We start from the raw sequence: 25,620 nt of genomic DNA, 5'->3' as shown, positions 1-25,620 counted from the left end.
ATAGTGGTGGTAGCTTGAAATCAGGGCTCTTCGGGCCCAGATTCGAGGGGACTGCATTCATTCTGAGAAAGAAAAAAAAGATGCCTAAAATATATATTAGTCTGCATCTGAAGAATACATGAAAGATTCAGACTTCTCCTACTGTTTTGACTCATGGTTGTGTGAGCTTCCAGCTGACATGTCGTTAGGAACACATTTATCTCGAGTCCTTCCCCGGTGTGAATTAAATAAAGTACTCAAGCATTGTCCACCTTGTGTCAGCTTCTTTTATAATTCCTTCCATTTTTTTTTCCAGTAAGAAAATATTTCCCCAGTAGTTCACATGTCATGTGTACATAGCTGAAGATATGAATAGATACATAATGGAAGTGTGACATAGAATTGAAGGCTTCATACATTTCAGAGTAGGAATCAGATATACATATCCAATGAATCCAGTTGTGAAAAAAGGTGTGTTAGAATAGCTACTTGTCTTTAAAAATATAGATGGGGGGCGGTGTGTGTGTCCTTTCTTCTTCTCCATTTCATCCATTGACTTCTCACCATCCCTCTACCACACCCCGGGGTGGTCTCTGAGATGACACAGGGCATAAATTTTTAGAGTGTTCCAAATGTTTAGAACATGGTAAGGAAGATGTTTTCTTTATTTGTGCCCCTGTGTATCTTATCATAGTGTAACATCAGTGCAGCAGAAGATGTCACACCACTTCAGGGGAAAAAACAAAACTCTGCCCCCCACCAGTGCATCATGGTTCCACCATCTGATCACCAGAGACTGGAAGGGTTGTATATGGAGGTGTGCTGCTTGCTCCCCCCCCCCCCCCAACATACACATAAAAGGAGAAAAGATAGAGCAATGACTTTAATGATGTTAAATTATCTTTTAAAAAATACTTTATAGGAACATGAGGGGTAAAGTTATCAAGTCAGCCTTTTGTACTATTGCCTGTACACATCACAAAAAGAGCTGTATACCTAAAATCATTACTTTTAATTATATGTCATATTTATAGAGGGATTAGCAATACATGCTCTAAATCTTAATTTTCTCGCACCTTTATTTAGAAATACTCCACCAACATCGCAGGTACTGTACCTACATTAACACCCATCCCACTGACATCCCACAGGAAAGTATTTACAAGCATTCAGTTTATGGAGAGAATCGTTGTGTTCTTTATGTGCTTCCTTTATATATTTTTTTCACTAGACACAAGATTAAGGTCGCTGCTGCGGCATCTGAGCATGTTTTGAAAGGAGGAAAAGTAATCACTGCAATGGCATTTCTATGAAAACAGTTTGGCTACACCTAGGAGTGAAACTGCTTACAGTGGCATTTACATAAGGTTGTTCCGTCTCAAAGTTGTGGAAAATAAATAGTAGAACATTCTCAGTACTTATTCATGAAAACATAATTCAGTAATTTATTTCTAGTGAAGGTACTCAGCATAATGTGGTTAAGGTATTGTTCCAAGGGGCAATGACATAACTGAAATGATAGCTTTGATATTCCATTGCTGGCAGGATGAGCCCAGGTAGCTTATTTCATTAAAATGAAGTGAGAAGGAATAGTGATACTCATTTAGCCGAAAAATCCCACTGCTTTCTGTGAAACATATTTATTAGCCAATGATGGCAAAAAGATATGTAGAATGTTTGTGTACTTAGGTCACCAGTCCTTCTGTGAAGAAATACCTAATATATTAAAATTCCTATTAGTGTGCCAATAATAATTAGATACAGAAAGGGACAGTGAAGTATATTGGTTAGAGTGCCGAGTTATGATTATGGTCGCCTGTGTTGAAATCTCAGATTTAACCTTCAAGTTTATTCATGTTTTAGGTCCTCTCTTTCTTTCTCAGTTTCTCTCTATAATTAATCTACCTCGCAGAGTTCCTGTGAGGATAAAAAAGGGAAGAGCCAAGCACACCTCCTTTAGCTCCTGAGAGAACAAATAAAATAAAAGGTCTCCACCACATCTGTGTTCATATTGCTGTGATTCTGAAATGACAAGAATAAGCTGAGGAACACTGCCAAAGCTAATCATAGCAGCATAATCCAACAGACTACAGGAAAAGAACAGAGTGACACTGGAGATATGAGGTGACATGAAAGGGAAACGTCCAAAGGACAGAAAAAAGGAAATTTTTATTGTGAAGTACAATAAAGAAGTTCAAGAAAGAAATAGAAGGAAGACCAAGGATAAAGATAGAAGAATATTCTAAAGTGCAGTGGGTGTATTTTGGACTAGGGATGTAAATCTTCAATTACTTCATTCTCTCAGGTGAGAACAAAAAGCTGAAAAACTTTTCTCTTTGCTGGCTGAGATTATAAGAGTTTTATTCATTTTTCATGTGTTGGGACTTTTCTTGTAAGAAATTTGTGGGAGTGTTTTTTGTACATAACTTGTTTTTGGTGTGGGAAAAAACCTCCTGTCTTTTGCACAAAAAATCAAATCTCATAAATTTGGCAGGCTTCTTCATTTGAGTATCTCTTTGTGTTGAGATATCCCTTTTCATTGGGAATAAAAAAATATGAGTATTTGTTATGTCCTTATTTTGGACATTCCTTAACCTGATTTAGATATAATAAAACATGATCTGAGTAATTGTAAGAGTAGGCAATAGGCTATGTACCTAGACCATATGCATATTGTCTGATTTTTTAAAATTAATTTTTAATGTATAGTGATCCTTATAGTGATCTATAAAGGTATTGCCTATCCTTGCATTTGTATTTTGGCTCAACCATACAGCTCCTCCCTTTTTAGTTCAATTATTGATTGTAGTTTATCATAGTCCTATGCTGATAAATTCTCCTATGAGAATTTCAAACATTCTCATTCTCATTCAGTTTGGTGGAAATGGAATTCTGTTTAACAAGAATTTCAAAGAAGGAATTTCGATAAATTCTCATAGGTTAAGTTTAGGATTCTCTTGTTTGCTTTATTTATGATGTGGATGATGTTATAAATGTCTAGTCAATCATTGTAAAATCATCTCATAGCTGGCTGTCTCCCTGGCCCCCCACAATTCATTTAAAGCCCTTAAGGTATTTTCTTTCTCAGGACTTTGCTCAAAGTTTTTTTTCTGATCAGGAAGTGCAAGCAGCCAGGAAATCTGTGGAATGATAAATGTATGCTAAAAAAGGGAAAATAGCTAAATGCAGCACAGTTCTGTGTTTTTTCTAGATTTATTAATTACAAAACAGCCAAGAAATCCTGTGAAATTCCATGGAGGGAAAAAACCAAAAAGAAAAAAAATGATTAGAGAAACTCGATGTGAGGAGAAAAAGAGGCCTCATTGTTTTACACTGAGATGTGTGTGTGTTTAGTCGTGTCCGACTCTTCGTGACCCCATGGACCAGAGCACGCCAGGCCCTCCTGTCTTCTACTGCCTCCCGGAGTTGTGTCAGGTTCATGTTGGTTGCTTCGCAGACACTGTCCAGCCATCTCATCCTCGGTCGTCCCCTTCTCCTCTTGCTGTCACACCTTCCTAACATCAAGGTTTTTTCCAAGGACTCTTTTCTTCTCTTACACTGAGATAGAGACAGACAATTGCATCCAATACCAAAGAACGATGGGTGTGTGGGAATGAAGAAGAAGAAAAATTGCCATCCAACAATTGAGATGATTTCCATTTCGACTGAGGCATCCACTACTTTTAGAGACACCTGTTTTCAAGGAAGAAAATGTGTAGAATGTCACTGGGTGGATGCTCATCATGACCTAGCTCTTTTCAAGCTATTATATGTTGCTGCAGGATCTTATGTTTCAAATGGCCATTTCCCTGCTTAGACTTCATAAGTTCAGGTTTTTCTTCCTGCCTTTTCTGTAGCAGGAGTGGAAAATGTCCAGAAGTACAGAGGCCAGCACAACCCATTGCAGACTCCAGCGGGCCACTCCTGCACCTAGTCCCTGAAACTCCCTCATACCTCCCAATAAAACATGTTCAAAAAGGCCAATGGTGCACCTAGGGGCCAATTTCACCATGTTGGGACCTTTTAGCTTGTTTTAGCATGAGAGGAAACCTCTTTTCAGAAATGGAAGTGGCTTCTGGTTTAAAACTCCCTTGCCTAAAACAGACTTGAGGAGAGAACATGGTGGCAGTGACTCCTCTACATCATGGAGGGCATTAAGTGTTTTTTTTCCTCATTGTTGTTTTTTATTTTGGAGTGGAGAGGTAGCTCCGGTGCATGTAAGCTGCACTTTGCCAACCTATTTTAGATTACTGTATCTACATTGTATTTTTTTTTATTTTTTGATTTGATTCTGCTTAATTTGATTTTTATATCTGTCACTGATAGTTGTAATTCAACAATGTCTTATACTTTTGTGTCTTTTTGTGTGTGTGTAAACCACTCAGAGTGACCTTGTAGCCAAATGAGTGGAATAGAAGTCAAACATACAAATAAATAAAATAAATAGTTCTCTACTTTTGCTAGTGGTGGGTAAGAGAGATGCAAATAATTCTAGGGACTGTCAACTTGGATCAAAATATTTTCATTCTTCTGACTTTAAGCAGCAGCTAAGAATCCTAGAAAGTGTATACAATAGATACCCAAAGAAGAGAATTTTTAAGCACAAGATGGACCAAACAATGTCTTTGAGGTATTAGGAGAAGGGTTTATTTAGACCGAAGTTTTATCATACTTAGAATAAGTTCATAGTAATTATTAGCATGAATTTGTGGCAAACATAAGTACAATTTACCAGGTCCCCAAACAATTTCGACAGGTCTACCACAGGTCTTGCCAAATGAAGACCAAGTTGACTTGAAGGCCAGCAATTGAGAACATTCAGGGGCATAATCTGAGCCTCTTTCTTTGGCAGTTCCTAAACTGCCTGAGATCTCAGAAGACCTAGCTAGATATTCTTGAGTGAATTAGAGAAATTTGTGGCAAATCAGACTGTTATTTTTTTAAGTTCTTCCAACTGAGATAATGGAATTATCAATTAACAGTCCCTGAATTTAAATGCAAAGGCTACATTGGTCTTTGTGCCTGATTGAAACAATGTTTTTTGCTATCTTAGTTCTGTCCTGGTTTCTGTATATTTTGACATACTGTATATCCTACATACGCTCAGTGCATATTCTAAATTCAGCTCAATCAGTTTTTAGTGTGTCCAACTTAAAGCCTTTCATTAGAAGGGTATTGTTTGGCAGCTTGTAACACAGATTGGGAGTTTTATACCACTCTGCTATTGAAAGCCATTCAGCAGCAAGATATGGATGAAATTGGAATTGACCACAGCATAGCATGCTGCTCCCACCTTGCCTAAATGATACATATGTTAAGATTACACAGCTTTTAACAATTGCATTTTTCCAGTGAGCTTGTGTGAACAAAAAAGCTCTCAATAGAACATGTTACAATGAAGTTTTGTAATTACTGATCCATTTACAGTTGTGCCTCACTTTATGATTGCTCCGCATTATGACAAAACCGCATTACGACGATCTTTTTGTGATCGCAATTGCAATCACAAAACGATGGTCTGAATAGGGGGTTGCCGCTTTGCGATGATTGGTTCCCTGCTTCAGGAACCGATTCTTTGCGAAACGACGGTTTTCGGACAGCTGATTGGTGGTTTCAAAATGGCCACCGGGTAAATAAAATGGCTCCCCACTGTTTTCTGGGATGGATTCCTCGCTGCACAGGCACTGAAAATGGCCACGCTATGGAGGATCTTCGCTGGACGGTGAGTTTCCAGCCCACTGGAACGCATTGAAGGGGTTTCAGTGCGTTTCAATGGGCTTTTTATTTTTGCATTATGACGTTTTCGTTCTACAGCGATTTCGCTGGAATGAATTAACCTTGTAATGCAAGGCACCACTGTATATCAATCAGTGGCTGGAATCTAGAGCAGGCCCACTATAAGTTACTGGAATGTAAGCTATTTGTTATGCAGGAAAGTTAAATGCAATATGACACGCTGGGAAGAAACCTTTTTTCCTGCCTCCTTTTGCCCACTCTGTTCATTTGTGTTTGTTTGTTTGTTTTTTAATTGGAGGAATGTTGGCTTTAAATCCAATTCCATTTTATGTATGTATTTATTTATGGTCTAATCTCCTGAGGGAAAAATATGAAATCGTTCCATTTGTGGTTGAACTTATCTCAAAATGGCACAAATAAAGCTCTCTTTGCTGGTGAATTTTTGCTTTGGAAAGAGAAGTTGCATTTACAAAGAAAATGAAAAATCATGAAAAGAATAATAAAAAACAGCTTCTGAGACAGAAAGCTGTTGTTGCGTACCCAGGCACAAAGGGCCAAGGAACTGGTATGGTCTTGAATATATTGACTTTAGAAAAAAGAGAAAACATGCAAAGAAATAAACATAAAATTCCCAGAAAAACAGCTTTGAGTAAATGTTCAAAGCATTAAGTGCCTAGCAATTATAAACACTGATGAAAACCAGTGGGATTTTAAGGTACTAAATGCTGGTAACATACTTTGAAAACGCTGCTTAGACTGTTGCTAACATTGCTACTTTTAAAACTGCCTTATCAGTGCAAAACCTCATTCAATTAACAAGATGTTGTGCTTGGCAAGCCTTCTAAATATTGCAGGCTCCAACCATTTCTCACTGTGAACAAGAGTTAAATTTATAAAAGTTTAAATTGTACCCAACAGGAGGTAAAATGGAATGCTACGTGTCTGCAAGATCAAGGGCATTTACACATTTTGACAGTGGAAAATATCCTGCCCAACTCTTATCTCTAGTACGAGGAGGCCAATAAAATAAAACCAATTTGAAGATAGAAAATGGCTATGAAACTGGCTCTAGGGCTTATGCTTCATTTGTGTTTAATGAGGCCTTGATTTTTACTTTACTCTAGAATCTAAGGCTGCAGAGAAGAGGAAAAGCTTCAGGCTTGCTCCCTGATCTTCTCCCAGTGGTTGGATGCATGTTCAAATATCCTGCAGCTGTTTAGGTGAAACAAACAAACAAAAAAAGAGAACCCATACCTGTTCTCATCTACTGAAATATACAGTATTGTCATGATTCCTCATCCATTAAAATGGGGAAATTGCTTATTAAGTGCTTTGCCAAAAGTCATGTGATCCTTAATAGCTGGGTTCAATAAATTAGTCTGTCTCCAACTTCATGAAAGGAAGTCTGTGTGTGTGTGTGTGTGTGTGTGTGTGTGTGTGTGTGTGTGTGTGTGTGTGTGTGTGTGTGTGTGTGTGTGTGTGTGTAAATGGGACAAATAACATTTAAATACTGAATTCCCATCCTTTAGAAAGACTGTGCTGTTTCAGCCTGCTTGATTCTTGTAGAATTTTGCCATTTTTACATTCTGTTACAATGTTTTTGTATTCGTTTGTTTTATTTTTGTTGTTTAAATAACATTTATATTAATCTGCACTACTCTAGAAATGGATGAAAGGCAGTTTATAATTTGTTTAAATCCACAAGTAAATAAATAAGTATTTCACAATTTGTGGCACCTCTGGAAGATATTCACTGAACAGCTCAGGGAAGTAAATGTAAACACAGCATATGTGACTTGCTAATATGCTATGTATGATTAATCATAATGTGTTGCATTTATGAATTTGTGTTTAAATGTTTAGCAAGCAAACTGGTTTAATCGTTAACCCATAAATCTCTGTATTAAACCAAGACACAGAGTTTCATCTCATTAATAAACATAGCTGTAGACAGCTATGTTTGTTTTCAGATATGGTGAGTAGCAGATTTTTATTCTTAGTGTATTATATTGTCCTAGTAAAGATACTGGAGGACATTAGGAAAGCATTCAAAAGCTGCACAATAAGTATTAGCCAATATTTGTCCCAACTCCAGCTGTTGCTATGCAAAGAAAAAGAAAGAAAAAGAAAAAGAACAGTGCATCTTCCCTCTATCCCACTAAATATGTATTCCCTGACAGAATTAGCTGATGAAAATACAGAGATCTATTCATAGTGTTGGAACAGAGAGGAAAAACTCCTACTTTTCAGTTACTCTTCTACAAACATGTATTACAAAGAGGTAGATAAATGGGATATTTCTGACATTTCCTCAGAAGTGCATTTAGAACATGGAGTGATGAATTTTTGGTTTTATGCTGCTGTCAAAACAAAGCTTTGTCAAAGCTGCTCTTTCAGAGCATTAAATACTTGTAGAACAAGAGAATTTTACTATGAGACTTTTAAATACACTCCTCAACTGAAAGACTGCAGGTCGGCATTCAATGCAAGAAATAATCCAGCGTGCACAGCAGCATTTGAAAAGGGAATGTTGAAATACTGTTTTTATTATCATAAAGGATGTACTATGTTCTCTTAGTGAATGTACTATATTTGATCAGCCAGTATTTTTTTAAAAGTAAAGTGGATGTTAATTAATTGGAGTAATCAGAAATTCCCATGATATGGTCATTTTGCATTCACTGCATTTCAGTGTTTCAGGGATTTAACTGTGTAATAATTTTTTCTTATATTTGTTATGTTTTTTTAATGTTGTAAGCTGCCTAGAGTGGTCACAATGACCAGATAGGCAGGGTATAAATAGAATAAATAAATAAATAAAATAAATAAAAAGATTTGTGTTCAAACTTATCTTCCTTTTTCTGTATAGTTTCAGAACAAGAACATGCACATCTCTTGGCCACAGTTCTGCAACTCACTTATGTCCAAAAAAGTGCCAGGGCTGGCTCTGGGTAGAGAAGATTCAAAAGAGGTAGGGTCTAACTTTGAAAGTCTGCTGATTGGAGAAGTAAGTCTGCTGCCTCTGAACTATCTGGTTCCATTCTTAGTTTTATTAAATCTAATAATCAATGATTGATAGATCCATTTTTTATGATGTTGTCTAACCTTTTAAAAAACTTTCTATAGTAGTGGCCATCACAATATCCTATGATGATGAATCCCACAAGTTAATTATTCTCTCCACAGAAAGACTGAATTCCTGATCAGTAACTCTGCTTGTCAAGTGAAGGGAGAGAATATCAGTTTTTTCCATTCCCTTATCACTGATGGCATTGGGTTTGCTGAAGGAGCTGGAAGGCTGGGTTTCTGCAGAGATTTCAATAGCCTTTAATTATATAGTCAAAAGTCCAATTAGTAATGGTTTTTCTCATTTTGTTCCAAGTACTATTGCTATAATCAAAATATAGGCTGGAAGTATTTGGCATGTCTGTCTTAAACTGAAACTTTGGAGCAAGTTGCCCCTTTAACAGAATACCATCTGCTGATAATTTATTGCTAATACAGTACATTTTACAATACTTTAAAATGATTTATTAATGCAAAGTCCGTTGAGTAAGGGAAGAAATAGCTGCTGCCCTGTTTTGTGTGCTGGGCTATCCTGTATCAACATAGCTGAACTAAAAGGGCTGTGTAGATCAGAAAAATCAGAAACATCTACCGTGCTCACACAGGTCTGATTTCATCCTCTCATATCCTACCATGAGTATTGTTATGCAGAAATTTGTTGTTATTCTTTTCATCCAGAACAACATAATGTGATCCAGGTCAGGACAAGCTAACATTCAAGTTCAGAAAAAAGCAAGTATAGCATTCTGGGAGACTACACTCTTTATTATAAACATTAGTAGTTTTCCAGTTGTAAAATAATCCAATACATCTCTTGACAAGAATGGCACTCAAGGGTATTAAAGATACAGCATAAAATCATGGAATAAGAGCAGCCGGTCTATCCAGAGGAAACCACTGTCTTACCACATTGAGGGCTTCTCATGCTAACATTTAGAAATCAGTGTAGCAATTCTCTCTTTTTTCTCTTTTATGGATTTTCCAGAGTGAGAAAAAATGGGGGAAATGGTAGAAAGTCAGAAGAAGATTAGAAGACAATGTCTTCTGAAGCTCCTAGAAAATTCTGTAAATGAGGTGAAGCAATAATATGATAAAAGCATTACCTGATACTACTATAGAAGATTTTTCACATTGGAAAATATGAATCTGAGCCAATGATGGAGAATATTGTTCCACTCTATTGAGGAATGTACTGCCTTGTAAAAGACATTTGAAATTAGTCTATGTGTAGCCCACTGCTTATCTTCTAGGTGCCCATCTTGATCTAACCAATCCAAGTGTCAGTGTGCAAAACAAAGACGCTCTGGACCAGTGGTTCCCAATCTTATGTCCCCTGATGTACTTGGACTACAACTCCCAGAAATCCTAGCCAGCACAGCTAGCAATGAAGGCTTCTGAGAGTTTTAGTCCAAGAACATCTGGAGACCTAAGGTTGAGAATAGAGATGGACACAAATAAAAAAAATGAATCACTAGATTCATTCAAAAATTGCTAATTTGTTGATTTATATTCAAATTTATATACAAATACAAATCAATGAAATTTTAGTGATTTTTGATTCATTGTTTACTTTGGCTATAAAATAGCTCCAAGGCACCTAAAGACACGAATCTGAGGGAAGCTTCATCTGACTCCTCTACAATCTCTCCAAGTTTGGTGATAATTTGGTTTCACCAAGCCAGCTGCTAAAGGGCACTTTCTGTGGGAGGACCCAAAGTGTATAACATGGATGCCTGAAACCCAATTGTCAGAAAACTTGGCGGGAATGTATAGGAAAGAGAGGAGAAGCTTCTCTGTGATTTTGGTGTCTCTAGGTGCCGGGGGGGGGGACACTCACCTTTGGGGGGTACTCCTTGTAGGTGTATAAGTGGGGCATCTGAAACTCTAACTTCACCAAACTTGTAGGGCTTGCAGAGAAGAGTCATGGGAAGCTTCCCTGTGATTTTGGTGTATTTAGGTGCTGAGGGGGCATTTTATTAAGTTTTAAAGTAAAAAAAAAATGAATTGACAAATCAATTTGTTGATTCATCAGAAAAAAATTGTAAATTCATATTTCATGATCCATCAACCTTGAGGAATCATAAATCAAAACAAATCACAATTTTTCTGATTCATGTCCATCTCTACTTGGGAACCATTGCCACAGATGGCTCAGACAATCAGGCCAAGCAAATGAAAAGCAAACTTCCAGGACCATTGGCTACAGGCAGAAGGAGAGGAGAATGAAAAGGAAGATCTATTTGAAGATTAGCTCAGTTCGGCATGTTGATAACCCACATGGGAATTTTAATGTTTAAAATGGATCCTTCATGGGCTCTAGAAACACCCCTCAAAGTTCACATGATTAGTGTGCTACATTTAATAGGCTTACCATCGGGATTGCCTGCAGAACCTCCCCTGGTGGACATACAGTCTAGGAGGGATTTGTACTTATGAGAAAAACATGGATGTGCAGATCCCCTGAGAAGGATATATGAGCCTCTGTGTATACATGTGTATGAGTGCATAGCTTACACATTAGAATTTTAAATATGGAGTAAATTTCATGAACTGCTGACATGACTTGGAAAGTATCACACAGGAACAACTATAAGCCTGATTGCTACACCTGTCTGATTTCATCAGTATCGCTTGCAGCTAAGCTGCTGGCTAATCTTGTTTCTCTGAGTGTATGAATATCCTTCAGAGCAAGGATGGTTATTTTCTGAAATAGATATCCAACACCTTTTAAAATATTAATTCAAAATATTGTAGTGACAAGTCAAAGCACGAGAAAAACTCTAAAAAGCTAGATCTGACCACTCATGAGGAATCAAGGGAACCTGGGAAGGGGGGAGGTTTTTCAAGATCAGATTGTAACTGCATACAAAACAGTGAAAAGGCAGAACTTTAACACCTAAAATGAATGCAACAGTCGCTCACAAACCTCTCTAACACTAAGGAGAAAGCTCTTTCTTTTTCTTATCCCTTTGTGTACATTAGCAATTGTCTGAGCACACACTAGAATTTCTTAGATGGAGCTGTTGTTTCTTCTCATCAAATGCTAAAGAAGAACATCCTTGTACTATGTCAATGGGAAAAACATAAACAAATTAAATACAGTGGTGCTTCGCTTAACGAGTGCCTCGTTTAGCGATGAATTTGCATAACGATGTGTTTTTTAAGAAAATAATATGCACCGTATAACGATGTTTCCTATGGGCGATTTTCGCTTAGCAAAGTTTGGGACCATGCTTCGCATAACGAATGCAATTTTAGGTCCCCTGCTTGACTTAACGATGTTTCTTTTTTCAATTTAAAAAGTGTCTTAGAAGGGTCAAAAACGGTTCTAAATGCTTGGATTCGTTAGAGGACCCCCTAAGTCATGTGCAAACCTGATTTGGCTTTGATCTGACTTTTCATTAATTTATGGTGAATTTTTTTTTCGGCCCATAGGAACCAATGGACCTGTCAAAATCTGACAGCTCCATGCTTTCCTATGGGGGAGAAAACAATTCACCATAAATTAACGAAAGTTCAGATCAAAGCCAAATCAGGTTTGCACACGACTTAGGGGGTCCTCTAACGAACCGAAGCATTTAGAACAGTTGCTGAGTCTTCGTTAATTTATTGTGAATTTTTTCTTCCCCCATAGGAAACAATGGAGCTGTCAGATTTTGACAGCTGTCAAAAGTTGGGGGAAAAAATTCACCATAAATTAACGAAAAGTCAGATCAAAGCCAAATTAACTTTTGCATCCGTTTTAGAGGGTGCAGAAGCTAATCCAAGCATTTAAAACCATTTTTAACCCTTTTATGACACACTTAATTTTGCAAAAATTGACTTCGCAAAGCCATTGAAATGTATTGAGTTGGCTTCAATACATTCCAATGGAGGAAACATTGTACCGTTTAACGATGTTTCCTATGGGTTTTTTCGCTTAAGGACAGCAATCCGTGCCTATTGGAACGGATTAACCGGTTTCCAATGCATTCCTATGGAAAATGGTGTTTCACATAACGATGTTTCACATAACGTGTTTTTTTTTTTGAACCAATTAAAATTGTTATGCCAGGCACCACTGTATATGGTTTTGATGCCATCTTCATATCCTTTTTTAAAGTGTGTAGAAGAAGAAACAATGGATGAGAGGATGAAATGTGCAGTGAAAAGATTCACCCAGATTGTTCTCACGCACAGATAATTGATAAGATTAGGCAGCAATATAATGCATTTAATGAACCTAGAATTCTTGATGTGTTTAGTGCAATTTTCTCCTGAGATTCAGTGCTGGAAATAGTTGAGAATTTGCATCCAGTTCCAATGATGGCTTAGTTGGCTTTAATTTTCACCATAGGGAAGTTTTCAGGCAATTATTGAATACAAATAATTGCAATAGAGCATCAATATGCTACACGACAAGACTCCAATACAGGCTCTCTTTTTTTTAGAGCAGGCACCATTAAAACAGCAATTTAACACTTTCTAATTGAGTAATGGGTGACATTTTTCTGGCCACCACTGTACAAGTGCTGGGAAGTTTGGAGTCCTCTACCCAGAGCCCCAAATTTACTGTAAAGAGATTACATCTACAATCCTAACATTTATTTTATTTATTTAGAATATTTTCACCCCACCTTTCTCCTTAGAAAGGACCCAAGATGGTGTATATCACTGAAGGACAATATTAAAAGCTAAAACATTAAGTATACAAATAGTAAAAAGGATCAAACAAATACCATCAGTAATAGACAGTAAATAAAAGCAACCAAAACCACATTCAAAGCAGTAAAGCACAACCATCCATTTACAAACGCCACTGAGGCAGCCAGTCACTGAAGGAAAGCTTGCCTGAAGAAAAAGTCTTTGTCCGCTTGAAGAAGGACAGCATAGATAGGGCCAGCCTGAGCTCCTGTGGTAGGGAGTTCCAGAGTCTGGGAGCAGCAACAGAGAAGGCGCTCTCCTGTGTCCCCACCAAATGCACCTGTGAAGGTGGTGGACCTCTTCCATGGCCAAAGACTGGGCAAAGGAAGTCATCAAAGAGACACACCCAGAGGACAAGTGGTGGGAGAAAAACTCAGTGTCATTGTTGTGATTCTTGCCAGAGACCGAATCCTGCTTGGGATTACAGCTGAAGGGAAAAAAAACCTTTGGCAGATAGAGGAGGAGGAGAAAGACAAGTCACTGAACCTTTTCTTCTCCCCATTGGAAAGGAAGGAAAGTTTGCATTAAAGTTATTGCTATTACTTATGAACAACCATTAACAGATGTTAATACGTTGAAGCAAGATGTGTCCGTGCCAGGGGATCTTGAAGTGAGGACTAGATCTGACCCCTCTCACAAAGGATCTGTCTTTGATGAAGGAGAAAAGGACTATTTGGCTACACCAATGTAGTGTTTTTGCCTCTTCCTCAAAATCACTCATATTTCTGCTCCCCTCTGAGGGTGCTGTCTTTGTCATGTTTGTTGACTTCTCATAGGCTATCATATGTCTCTACTCAAAATATGAGCTCTCTTCAGGCATTATAGCCTGAAAGCAGAAAGGGCTACAATCAAGGTGGGGATGGGAACACACACACACACATCCCACTCCCCAACATCCCACTGGAAGTCAATGAGAGTATCACACATTCTATAAACACATTTGGTGAAGACCTTTTATGCTGCCTAGCACCAGCAGCTCTACTCGGTTCCGGGAAATAACAGCAGAACAGAATATGATAAAAGTAGTAGAAGGACCACTGTTAAGTCCAGCAAGCTATCCACCACAGTGATCAACCAGATTTCTGTGGGAAGCAACAAGGCAGATGTGAGTGCAACAGCACCTTGATTGAGCAGCCGAAATATGAGTGACTGCTGAAACCTCACTCACCTCTAAGCTGCTGGTGTTTGACCTTTCTGCTGTATTTATTTATTTATTTATTTATTTATTTATTTATTTATTTATTTATTTATTTGTTTGTTTGTTTGTTTGTTTGTTTATTTATTTATTTATTTATTTATTTATTTACTTGCTTGCTTACTTGCTTACTTGCTTGCTTACTTGCTTGCTTACTTACGTACTTACGTACTTACTTACTTACTTACTTACTTACTGCCCATCTGGCAGCCAAGGTCACTCTGGGCGTTTTACAACAAATAACAAAAAACAACAAAGTAACAAAATAGCAAATAGCAACATTAATACATAGGGGCGACAATCAAAAATCATAAAGTGCAGAGAGGATAAAATTATAATACAATAAATACAATCAATAGCATAGAAAAATAAAAACACAAAGTATGACAGAAGTTGTATTATTGGACACTATTGTATCAGAGAATAGTTTGTTCAGGGGAGGCCTGTCTGAATAGCCAGGCTTTTAGTAGATTTTTGAATGTGCCCATTGAAGGGGCCAGGCGGACCTTGAGTGGAAGAGAGTTCCATAATTGTGGCGCTACCGCCAAGATGGCCCGATTTCTAGTGGTTGTTTTCTGGGCTATCTGGGTCAGAACTCTCAGCCGCCCTGCATACGACGATCTTATAGGATGAGCAGACCAAAGTGGAAAGAGGCACTTGGCCAGATATCAAGGTCCCAAACCGTTTAAGGTCTTATAGGTTAGTACTATCACGTTGCAACTGGAACGGAAGTGAACAGGTACCCAGTGTAAGGCAGCCAGGGTGGGGGAGATATGTTGGTATTTTCTAAACCCACTTGGAAGTCTGACCACTGCACTCTGGGCCCATTGCAGTCTACGTAACAGTCCCAAAGGCATCCCCACATAGAGGGCATTACAGTAGTCTAATCTCGAGACTACCAGTGCATGGGCCAGTGTGGTGAGGGACCTGGTGTCAAGGTAGGGATGTAGCTGGATGATCCGCTTTAGGTGGAAAAAAGTGGATCAGACCACAGACGCTATCTGAGATGTCATTGATAGTGATGGGTCCAAAATCATACCCAAGCTATGAACCTCTTCCTTCATGGAAAGAGTAAGGTAAAGGTAAAGGTTCCCCTTGACAATTTTTGTCCAGTCGTGTTCGACTCTAGGGGGCGGTGCTCATCCCCGTTTCCAAGCCATAGAGCCAGCGTTTTGTCCAAAGACAATCTTCCATGGTCACATGGCCAGTGCAACTTAGACACGGAACGCTGTTACCTTCCCACCAAGGTGGTCCCTATTTATCTACTTGCATTTGCATGCTTTCGAAGCGCTAGGTTGGCGGGAGCTGGGACAAGCAACGGGAGCTCACTCCGTCACGTGGATTCGATCTTACAACTGCTTGGTCTTCTGACCCTGCAGCACAGGCTTCTGCGGTTTAGCCCACAGCGCCACCACGTCCCCTCATGGAAAGAGTGCCTCCCCCAAAAGATACGGAGGCACCCAGACCACAGATACTAGGGACCTCACTCGCAAGATTTCCGTCTTGTCTGGGTTCAGCCTCAGTCTGTCATCTCTCATCCATCCCAGCACTGCGTCCAGGCAGCACTCAGGGAATGAGACAGCATCCACTACAGATGGATGGAAGGAGAGATAGAGCTGTGTGTCATCAGTGTATCAGTGACAAAAAGCTCCAAAACCCCTTATGACCTCCCCCAGTGGCCTTTTGTGTGTGTGTGTGTGTGTGTGTGTGTGTGTGTGTGTGTGTGTGTGTGTGTGTGTGTGTGTGTGTGTGTGTGTGTGTGATGCTGGGTGTCCAGATATAGTGTGTATAAAATGTAAGTATATGCTTATTAGTCCTGGAACTGTTTCCCTGGTCCCAATTTCCTCTGGTTTCCTGAAATCTTTTGTACAGTATTCCCATTGAAATTATCTCAATCATTTCTAAATACAAAGCTATGCATATAAATTACCATATACACAGTTTATGCAAAGCTGTATCTCCTTGACTACTTTTCAGGCAACACATTTCTTCTTTGTTGGCAATTCTTAAGTGACTGTGTCATTTTTGGTTCACTAGATGTACTCTGTATCCATCCTATAAGTAGTACATGCCATAACTAAACACGGGAAATGTATAGGTAAGGGTGAAGTTCACATATGAATGGCTGCTTTTAATTAAACCTTGACATCATTCTTCACTGGATATATAGCAATTGCCTTCCCATCAAAAAGCAGCAGTAATAAATTAAAGTTTTATGTTGGCTTCAAATTAAGGACTCATTTCCAACTGTTCAGTGCCTTAAGGGGACGAGAGATTGCAGACTGTTTAGATATGATACTTTGAACTTCGCACAGTTACTTAAGCAGAACATATGCTTGTTGCGTGCTTCAATTAAATAGGCCGAGACCCTGTATGGAAAAGTTTATATGAAAGGAGAAGGTTAGAATTAGCACTGAGAGACATTACTGTATTACGCAGAGCTGGAAACATTTGCTACTGCTGTTAAAAATCTGGGGATAGCCTTCTATAATAATTTAAGCACCATACCATTTGGACAAATGTTCCTATAACTTAATGAAGTTAGAGTTAAGCTGAGAATGTTTACGGTTACTTGGTATTCTTTCTAGTACATAAAATGCTGAAAATTAATTGCAAATAATTATTCTTAAGGCCCAGTTGTCATGGTAGTATTTATTTATTTATTTATTTATTTGATTTTTACCCCGCCCCTCTAGACCATGTCTACTCGGGGCGGCTTACAAAATAAAACAAAACAGTATAAAAATATATAAAATCATAAAAATTACAACTACAGTTTCAATTTAGTAGAAAATAAGATAGGTATATATGATAAAATAATAATTTTTTTTTTAAAAAAAGCTTTGTTCCAGACAAGAATATTGAGGTATTCCAGTCTTTACAAAGGCTTGCTTTACAAGGCTTTACTTTATGCTATTTTGGGGCCCTGCATGATATTTCATAAAATATGGGTTAGGTGATGCTGCTGTTGGGTTGAATTGTAGACAGCGGGAGAGCTGCACCTAGAGAATGCTAACCAATAGTTTATTGTGATTTGAAGAGAAGTGACAAGTGAGACATGGCAAGGTCTTCTTCTGGGTCTGGGTTTCTGCAAAATCTTTACAAATGACTTGGGTAAAGAATTAGAAGGGACATTCATCAAACTGGAGATGGGGACAGCTAATACTTTGGAGGACAGAATCAGAATTCAAGATGAGTTCAACAGACCTGGGAACTGGATCAAAGCAAAATGAATTTTATTTTATTTTTAATTTTATTTTATTTTTAATTTCAAGGGTAAAGGGAGATAACTTGGGATAACAGGGAATATATCATGCTATGCATTATCACATATCTGTACTTAAAACATATCATTACATTAAAGACTTTTGTGTCTATTAGTTGCCTATATAATTCCAACTAGAGTTATTTGACTATTTTATATTAAATTTATCACATTTGGCTTTCAAGTTATAGAATGGATCCAGTTATATATAGGGTCCCATTTTTCAGATGCTTCTTGGATTGAATAGTCTTTCAAAGCTTCTGTTAATATGTCCATCTCTGCCACTTCCATAATCTTTTCCAGTAGTTTTCACAATTTGGTATTTTGGTTTTCTTCCATTTCCAAGCATATAGATAGTATTCTGGCTGCAGTTATTATATGTATCATCAAATGTCTCTCTCTCCTATCTAAAGCAAAATGAATTTTAACAGGGGAAAATATAAAGTTCTACACTGAGGCAGGAAAATCAAATGCATAAATATACAGTATGATGGAAGATACTTGCCTGGAAGTATTATGTGTGAAAAGGATCTAGGTATCCTAGTAGATGACAAGCTAATCGCAGCTCAGCACAGCAGTATAATGCAGCAACAAAATTTTAAAAATTAAATTGACAAATTTATCAATCAGCTAACCATCCAGCTCATATCCTAATAAAATTCTAGGCTGTTGCAGCAGAAAATAGCATCCAGATCAAGGAAAGCTATAGTTCTACTTCGTTTCTGCTTTGGTTGGACCAGAATACTGTTACCAGTTCTGAGTATCAGAGTTTAAGAAGGGCATTGACAAACTGAATTGTGTCCAGAAGAGGACAACCAAGACAATAAATCAAGCCCTCAGTGAAATGGTTGAGGGGTCTGTGTACATATATCCTGGGGAAGAGAAGACAGGTAATATGATATCCAAATAAGTACATGAGGGGCTGTTATATGGCAGATGGAGCAAGCTTGCTTTCTGCAACTCTGGTAGAATAGGACCTGAGCTAATGGATTCAATTTAAAGGAAAGGAGATTTGGACTAAAATTAGGAATACTGTAACTTCCTGGATGGAAAAACTTAGATAGTGAACTGAACTACCTAAAAGAAAGTGGGATTTTCCACACTGACAGTTTTTAAACAGTGGCTGAATGAGTTATCTGTCAGGATTGATTTATGTGTGGATTTCCTATTTTTTGGGGTGGGTGGGTGGGTTTGGAATTGATGCCCCTTGCAGTCCCTTCCAGACCTACAGTTCTATATTCTAAGAGAAAAATGAGGTCAGATCCATCTTTGTGCCATACAGGATGACTCTTGCCTCTGCTCAGAACATGGACTGCTTCATCTGAATCACCATGTCTTAACATGCCTACTTCTTCATATGATTGTCAAAAAACCTCTTATTTTTGTTGTTGTTGTGTGTTGTTTATTAAAAGCTCATTCATTCATTCATTCATTCATTTACAATAAAAGAATCTGTCTTGCCTACTGAACAGATAATAATTATCACTTTCATGTCTTCTGATTCCTTTTTTATGGGAGATGAAGGGGTGGGGGGCAACCAGCAACACTTAACCTCTGCCAGGAGGAAAGCTTTTTAGTAGTTACCACTTTGAACTCTGTTCTGAAGGAAGTTTGATTGTTCCTTTATGAAATTTATTTTGGATGAAAAAAGCCCTACCATTTCAGAGGAACTTTTGACCTTTATTTTATTCATTTTAGTCTGCTGGTAATTTCATTGATGTCATCTTATGCTGGTGCCATACTGTACTGCTTGATGTAGTTATATATTCTGTCTTTTGCTGCCATTTTACAGGTTACATGTTAAGTTATTGCTTTATGCTCACCAGTTTTGTATTTTGATTTTTACGTTTATTATTCATGTTGTTGGCCACTTTGGATTTAGTAAATGTGGGGTATAACGTGTATCTCTTTTGAAATTAAACAAACAGTTTCCATCTCCACTCACCAGGTGAATGTCCTTCTAACATTTTCCCACCAAAGTATAAGCAATTTTTAGACTATCAATGAATTTTTGGGTTGTTTTCTTTTTGACACATTTTAAATGTTGTTAAAGTAACACAAATGCACCCAGAGATGGTGAGACACTAGAAGCCACATTCTATAGTCAATTTCCAGTGTTGTTTATATCTCTTTGTATCTACTATAGATATGCAATCTTCTCTTTCGGTAGATCAACTCCCTCTTTTTTTTTTAATAATCAGTGATATATTTATCTTTATCTGCATCACTGACACACCACTCGGGAAAGCCTGAGGCTTCCTGTTTGTGGCGAAGGTGTAGCTCCATGTATTCTGAAAACAGGCTTGCTGATCTGCTGATCTCTTTTCAAAATGCCACACTTCATAGATTTTCACAACCCTGTAGCCCTTCTCTATTGCTGCATTCAGCTCGGTAGTACACCATGTCCCCAGCAAGGCTCTCTCCTCATCAGAATGCTAACACGGATCTAGCTGGTGGCCTTCTGCACAAGTGGCACACAGTGCAAACACAAGTTTTCCGCCGACCCTGGAGGGTAGCACTGGGAAAAAGAGGCCTCTTGGAGGATAGACTTTAGCCTTTATGAAACCAAAATATGCAGACACAGATTCAAAGTTCTCAGTAACTTTTTTAAAAAAAATATTATTAGAATTTGTTACATTTTTTAAAAGCTCAGGCATATAATCCACAGTTCTCCTAGTGATGTAGACAACGTGATGCTGGTAAGCAACCAATGTAAGAACATAAAAAGAAGTCTTAAAAGAGATTTTTCCACATAACATTTGCAGCATTCTTGAAAGGCTGTGTGCATTCCAGGACAGAAAGATCTGTCCCTCTTGACCAGACATTTCTAGGCGGCATCCCTCGCACGCTTCTTTCATATAGCCAGTCAAATAGTGTTTCAGAATTCCATAAAGGCTTGCCTTTACAATGGATCTCATGGCCTTGCCTTTTTTCAGGGAAGTTCTATTTACTTGTAAATGGGATGGTTCCTGAAAAATCAAAGAGAGGGTTTTAATAAACACATATACAGCGTAATCATATATAGCAACCCTCTGGCGCCACCCTTCCACAAATGATTACATACTGGTGTTTCAGAAGATTTCTCTATATAAAATGGAGCTTCCATATTATGCCATCTTTCAGGTTCTTCCAGGTGTTTTAGTGATGCAGGTGGCATATTCTCATTGTCAGAATCTGTACTCATGTACCACTTTCTGGGGTTGACCGGGTTTTGGCATCCAGGTTATTTTGGCTTTCCACCTTTGGGGGGCCCTGGGTACCAGGGAGCTGGTTTTCCTTGTCTTCCATCTTCTCCAAGCCAAACAGAGAGAAGAGTGGCAAGCACGTGCAGAGTGGCAAGCATGTGTGGAAGGCCCCCAAAATCACCGCGGTGGTGTTTCAGCAACCACTGTGGAGTTTCAGCCCCAGGCGGCCACCCCTTTTATAACCAAACTCCTCCAACCTCTCCCCATACGCCTACAGGGCTGCGGGGGTGACACGTCACTTCAGGGGCCAATGCCGAGGCCGTGCTCTGGTCACGGGGGACCCCAGCATCTATGGACCCCTCCTATAGGCCCATGGCAGCCTCACAAACCCCCTACATCACCCTAAAGCCCCGTCCCCTCAGGAGGAGGGCCCTGGGTCGATTGTTGACCCTTTGTCCTGCCTCGCAGTGGCAGTGCACCTGTCAAAAGTGATTTTGATGAATGCTAGGAAGTATTACTCCCCTTCATGGATTGCTGCCTTGTCGTGGCGAAGGGGCTTGAGTAACTCAGTGAAGCTATGGGCTATGCCGTGCAGGGCCACCCAAGACGGACAGGTCATAGTGGAGAGTTCCGACTAAACGCAATCCAACTGGAGCAGGCAGTGGCAAGCTACTCCAGTATCTTTGCCAAGAAAGCCCCATGACCAGAAACAAAAGGCTAAAAGATATGACACTGGAAGACAGGACCCTCAGGTCAGAAGGTGTCCAACATTCTACTGAGGAAGAGCGGAGGACAATTACAGGTAGCTCCAGAGCTAATGAAGTAGTTGGGCCAAAGCCAAAAGGATGCTCAGCTGTGGATGTGCCTGGAAGTGAAAGGAAAGTCCGATGCTGCAAAGAAAAATACTGCATAGGAACCTGGAATGTAAGATCTATGAACCTTGGTAAGCTGGGTGTGGTCAAACAGGAGATGGCAAGAATAAACATTGACATTCTGGGCATCAGTGAACTAAAATGGACGGGAATGGGCGAATTGAATTCAGATGATTATCATATCTACTATTGTGGGTAAGAAGCCCATAGAGGGAATGGAGTAGCTCTTATAGTCCACAAAAGAGTGGGAAAAGCTGTACTGGGATGCAATCTCAAAAATGATAGAATGATGTCAATACGAATCCAAGGCAGACCTTTCAGCATCACAATAATCCAAGCTTATGCACCAACCACCAGTGCTGAGGAGACTGAAATTGACCAATTATATGAAGACTTACAACAACTTCTAAAACTGACACCAATGAAAGATGTTCTTCTCATTATAGGGGATTGGAATGCTAAAGTAGGGAGTCAAGAGATAAAAGGAACAACAGGAAAGTTTGGCCTTGGAGTTCAGAATGAACCAGGGCAAAGGCTAATAGAGTTTTGTCAAGAGAACAAGCTGGTCATCACAAACACTCTTTTCCAACAACACAAGAGGCGACTCTACACATGCAAATCACCAGATGGGCAATACCGTAATCAGATTGACTATATTCTCTGCAGCCAAAGATGGAGAAGCTCTATACAGTCAGCAAAAACAAGACTTGGAGCTGATTGTGGCTCTGATCATCAGCTTCTCATAGCAAAATTCAAGTTTAAACTGAAGAGAGTAGGAAAAACCACTGGGCTAGTCAGATATAATCTAAACCGAATCCCTTATAAATACACAGTGGAAGTGAAGGGGCAGAGGAACTAGGGACCAAATTGCTAATATGCGCTGGATTATGGAAAAAGCCAGAGAGTTCCAGAAAAACATCTACTTCTGCTTCATTGACTATGCAAATGCCTTTGACTGTGTGGACCCCAGCAAACTATGGCAAGTCCTTAAAGAAATGGGAGTGCCTGACCACAGTATCTATCTCCTGAGAAATCTATATGTGGGACAGGAAGCAACAGTTAGAACTGGATACGGAACAACTGATTGGTTCAAAATTGGGAAAGGTGTACAACAAAGTTGTATATTGTCCCCTTGCTTATTTAACTTATATACAGAATACATCATGTGAAAGGCCAGACTGGAGGAATCCCAAGCCAGAATTAAGATTGCCGGAAGAAATATCAACAACCTCTGATATGCAGATGATATCACTCTAATGGCAGAAAGTGAGGAGGAATTAAGGAACCTTGTAATGAGGGTGAAAGAGGAGAGTGCAAAAAACGGTCTGAAGCTCAACATAAAAAACAAACAAACAAAAAAACAAAAACTAAGATCATGGCCACTGGTACCATCACCTCCTGGCAAATAGAAGGGGAAGATATGGAGGCAGTGACAGATTTCACTTTCTTGGGCTCCATGAACACTGCAGATGGTGACAGCAGCCCCAAAATTAAAAGGCGCCTGCTTCTTGGGAGGAAAATTATGACAAACTTAGACAGCATCTTAAAAAGCAGAGACATCACCTTGCCAACAAAAGTCCGAATAGTCAAAGCTATGGTTTTCCCTGTAGTGATGTACGGAAGTTAGAGCCGGACCATAAAGAAAGCTGACCGCCAAAGAATTGATGCTTTTGAATTGTGGTGTTGGAGGAGGCTCTTGAAAGTCCCTTGGACTGCAAGGAGAATAAACTTATCCATTCTAAAGGAAATCAAGCCTGAGTGCTCATTGGAAGGACAGATCCTGAAGCTGAGGCTCCAATACTTTGCCCATCTCATGAGAAGAGAAGACTCCCTGGAAAAGGTGCTGATGTTGGGAAAGTGTGAAGGCAGCAGGAGAAGGGGATGACAGAGGATGAGATGGTTGGACAGTGTCATCTAAGCAACCCACATGAATTTAACCCAACTCCGGGAGGCAGTGGAAGATAGGAGGGCCTGGCGTGCTCTGGTCCATTGGGTCACGAAGAGTCGGACACAACTAAATGACTAAACAACAAGGAAGTATTACTACTGACACGATGGCATAGGTATTTGCAATTGCATACTGGATGTGTAACTTGATGTGCCATAACAAATGCCAAAGCAGACTTTTTGACTTGAGGCAATGCAACACTGAAATTTATACTAATGGAGTTATTCTAGTGAAAATATATAATAGGATTCTGGCCATGGTTTCTTTATTTTTTTAGCTGCATTTAATAACTCTTCTCAAATTTCAGCTATGGGGTTTGGAAGTAGTACATTACCTGTAATTAAAGTGGACAGAATGCAGCTGAATACTTATACAGGCAGGTATTTCCTATCATGTGCCAAGGCACACAATTGCACTGTGACAGGAAAGAAAAATTCCAGCTTCTTAATTAGTAGTAATTTGCCAATTTATGCTGCTAGATTTAATGCCAGCAGATACAGTGAGCTACTTTGGGGTGTACTGAACAAAACTTTATTTTTAAGAATAATAAATTCATTATATTTTAAAGTAAGTTTGATATAGTGCAACAAGGAACATTAATGAGTTACTCTAAAAATGTAACAAGAAAAAAGTTTCTTTTTAAAAAGTGATGACAGCCCACGATTTGTTATAGAGTATTATATGGAACTCTCTACCATTGAAGATCAGTCTGCCCCTCTCCCTGCTGTCCCTTAATTGGCAGACAAAACTTTCTCCTTTGCCAGTCTTTTTTCCCCTTCATTGAAAGTCTGAATGGACACTTATTATGAGACACCAATAGCCATGGCTGAGAAGGAGGGGTTTTTAATGAGCAATGTTGCAGCTTTCTCCATTTTTATTTAATTTAACATTGTTTTTAACATTTTTATTCAATAGCTCTAATACATAGTATGTTGAAATGTGTTTAAAATTGTAATGTATTATATTTTTGATTGTGAATATTTGTCTTCTGAGTATTTTCTAAGCTGCCGTGGGTGTTTCTAGTGTGTAAAAGGCAGGGTATAAATAAAAAAAATAAATGAATGAACAAATTCTCCATTTTCCATATGAGAAGGAAAGAAGAAATGTAACTTACACAATTAGTTGTACTAGGAACAATATAGCTCTTTTCTGTGTAAAGCAAAGTGGGCTCCTAGTTGGAGAATTCCTTCCTTGTGATCTTAATTCGAACTGCTACTTCCCTAACAGTGTAAATGGAGACATTCATATGGAAGACAAATAGATCAAGGCAGGCCCTCCTATTAGCCAGAATAGGGATAGCTCAGGGAGCTGATTCAGAGTGGCATGAAACAGGAGCAAATGGTCAGTTATTGACTTTGTAGTTATTTCATTTTTACTCTTTGGCAGGAAAACAAAACAGCTTGGATTGTTGAAGAGAGAATGGCATCAAACAAAAAAATCTTATGAGAATGCCCCTTAAAATGTGAAAAGACAGTTTTGGAAAAAAAAACCTTTAAAAGTTATTAAAAGGTAACTGTTAAGAACATATTACTTGTTAACCCCCCCCCCCCAAAAAAAGAATGGCATTACACTTGTTACATTCTTTTTGAAATGTAATTTTATTATGTCTTTTTTACCGTTACAAAGGTAACTCATTAGTGGTCACTGAGCCTCATTACTTTTCATTGTCATTACTTTTCATATCTGAAAAA

At 38.7% G+C, this 25,620-nt stretch overlaps 1 protein-coding gene across 16 annotated transcripts in view; it reads left to right on the top strand.

Annotated features, from left to right (window-relative positions):
* Window positions 1–25,620, top strand: part of ZNF385D (zinc finger protein 385D) — a 528,097-nt gene that overhangs the window by 354,478 nt on the left and 147,999 nt on the right. For 7 of the 16 annotated variants that reach the window (XM_078377266.1, XM_073003385.2, XM_073003384.2 and 4 more), the window contains one exon: window positions 8,585–8,722. The exons of 4 other annotated variants lie outside the window; for them this stretch is intronic. In XM_078377266.1, the coding sequence (XP_078233392.1) occupies window positions 8,585–8,722 (138 nt within the window). The remainder of the gene's footprint in view (window positions 1–8,584; window positions 8,723–25,620) is intronic. 5 more of the 16 variants (XM_078377269.1, XM_078377268.1, XM_078377267.1 and 2 more) reach the window with 1 other exon arrangement.

Source organism: Pogona vitticeps, chromosome 6, assembly GCF_051106095.1.
Source record: "Pogona vitticeps strain Pit_001003342236 chromosome 6, PviZW2.1, whole genome shotgun sequence".
Lineage (NCBI taxonomy): Eukaryota > Metazoa > Chordata > Lepidosauria > Squamata > Agamidae > Pogona > Pogona vitticeps.
The sequence above is the reverse complement of the archived record's forward strand: the minus strand, read 5'-3'. Positions and strand labels throughout refer to the sequence as shown.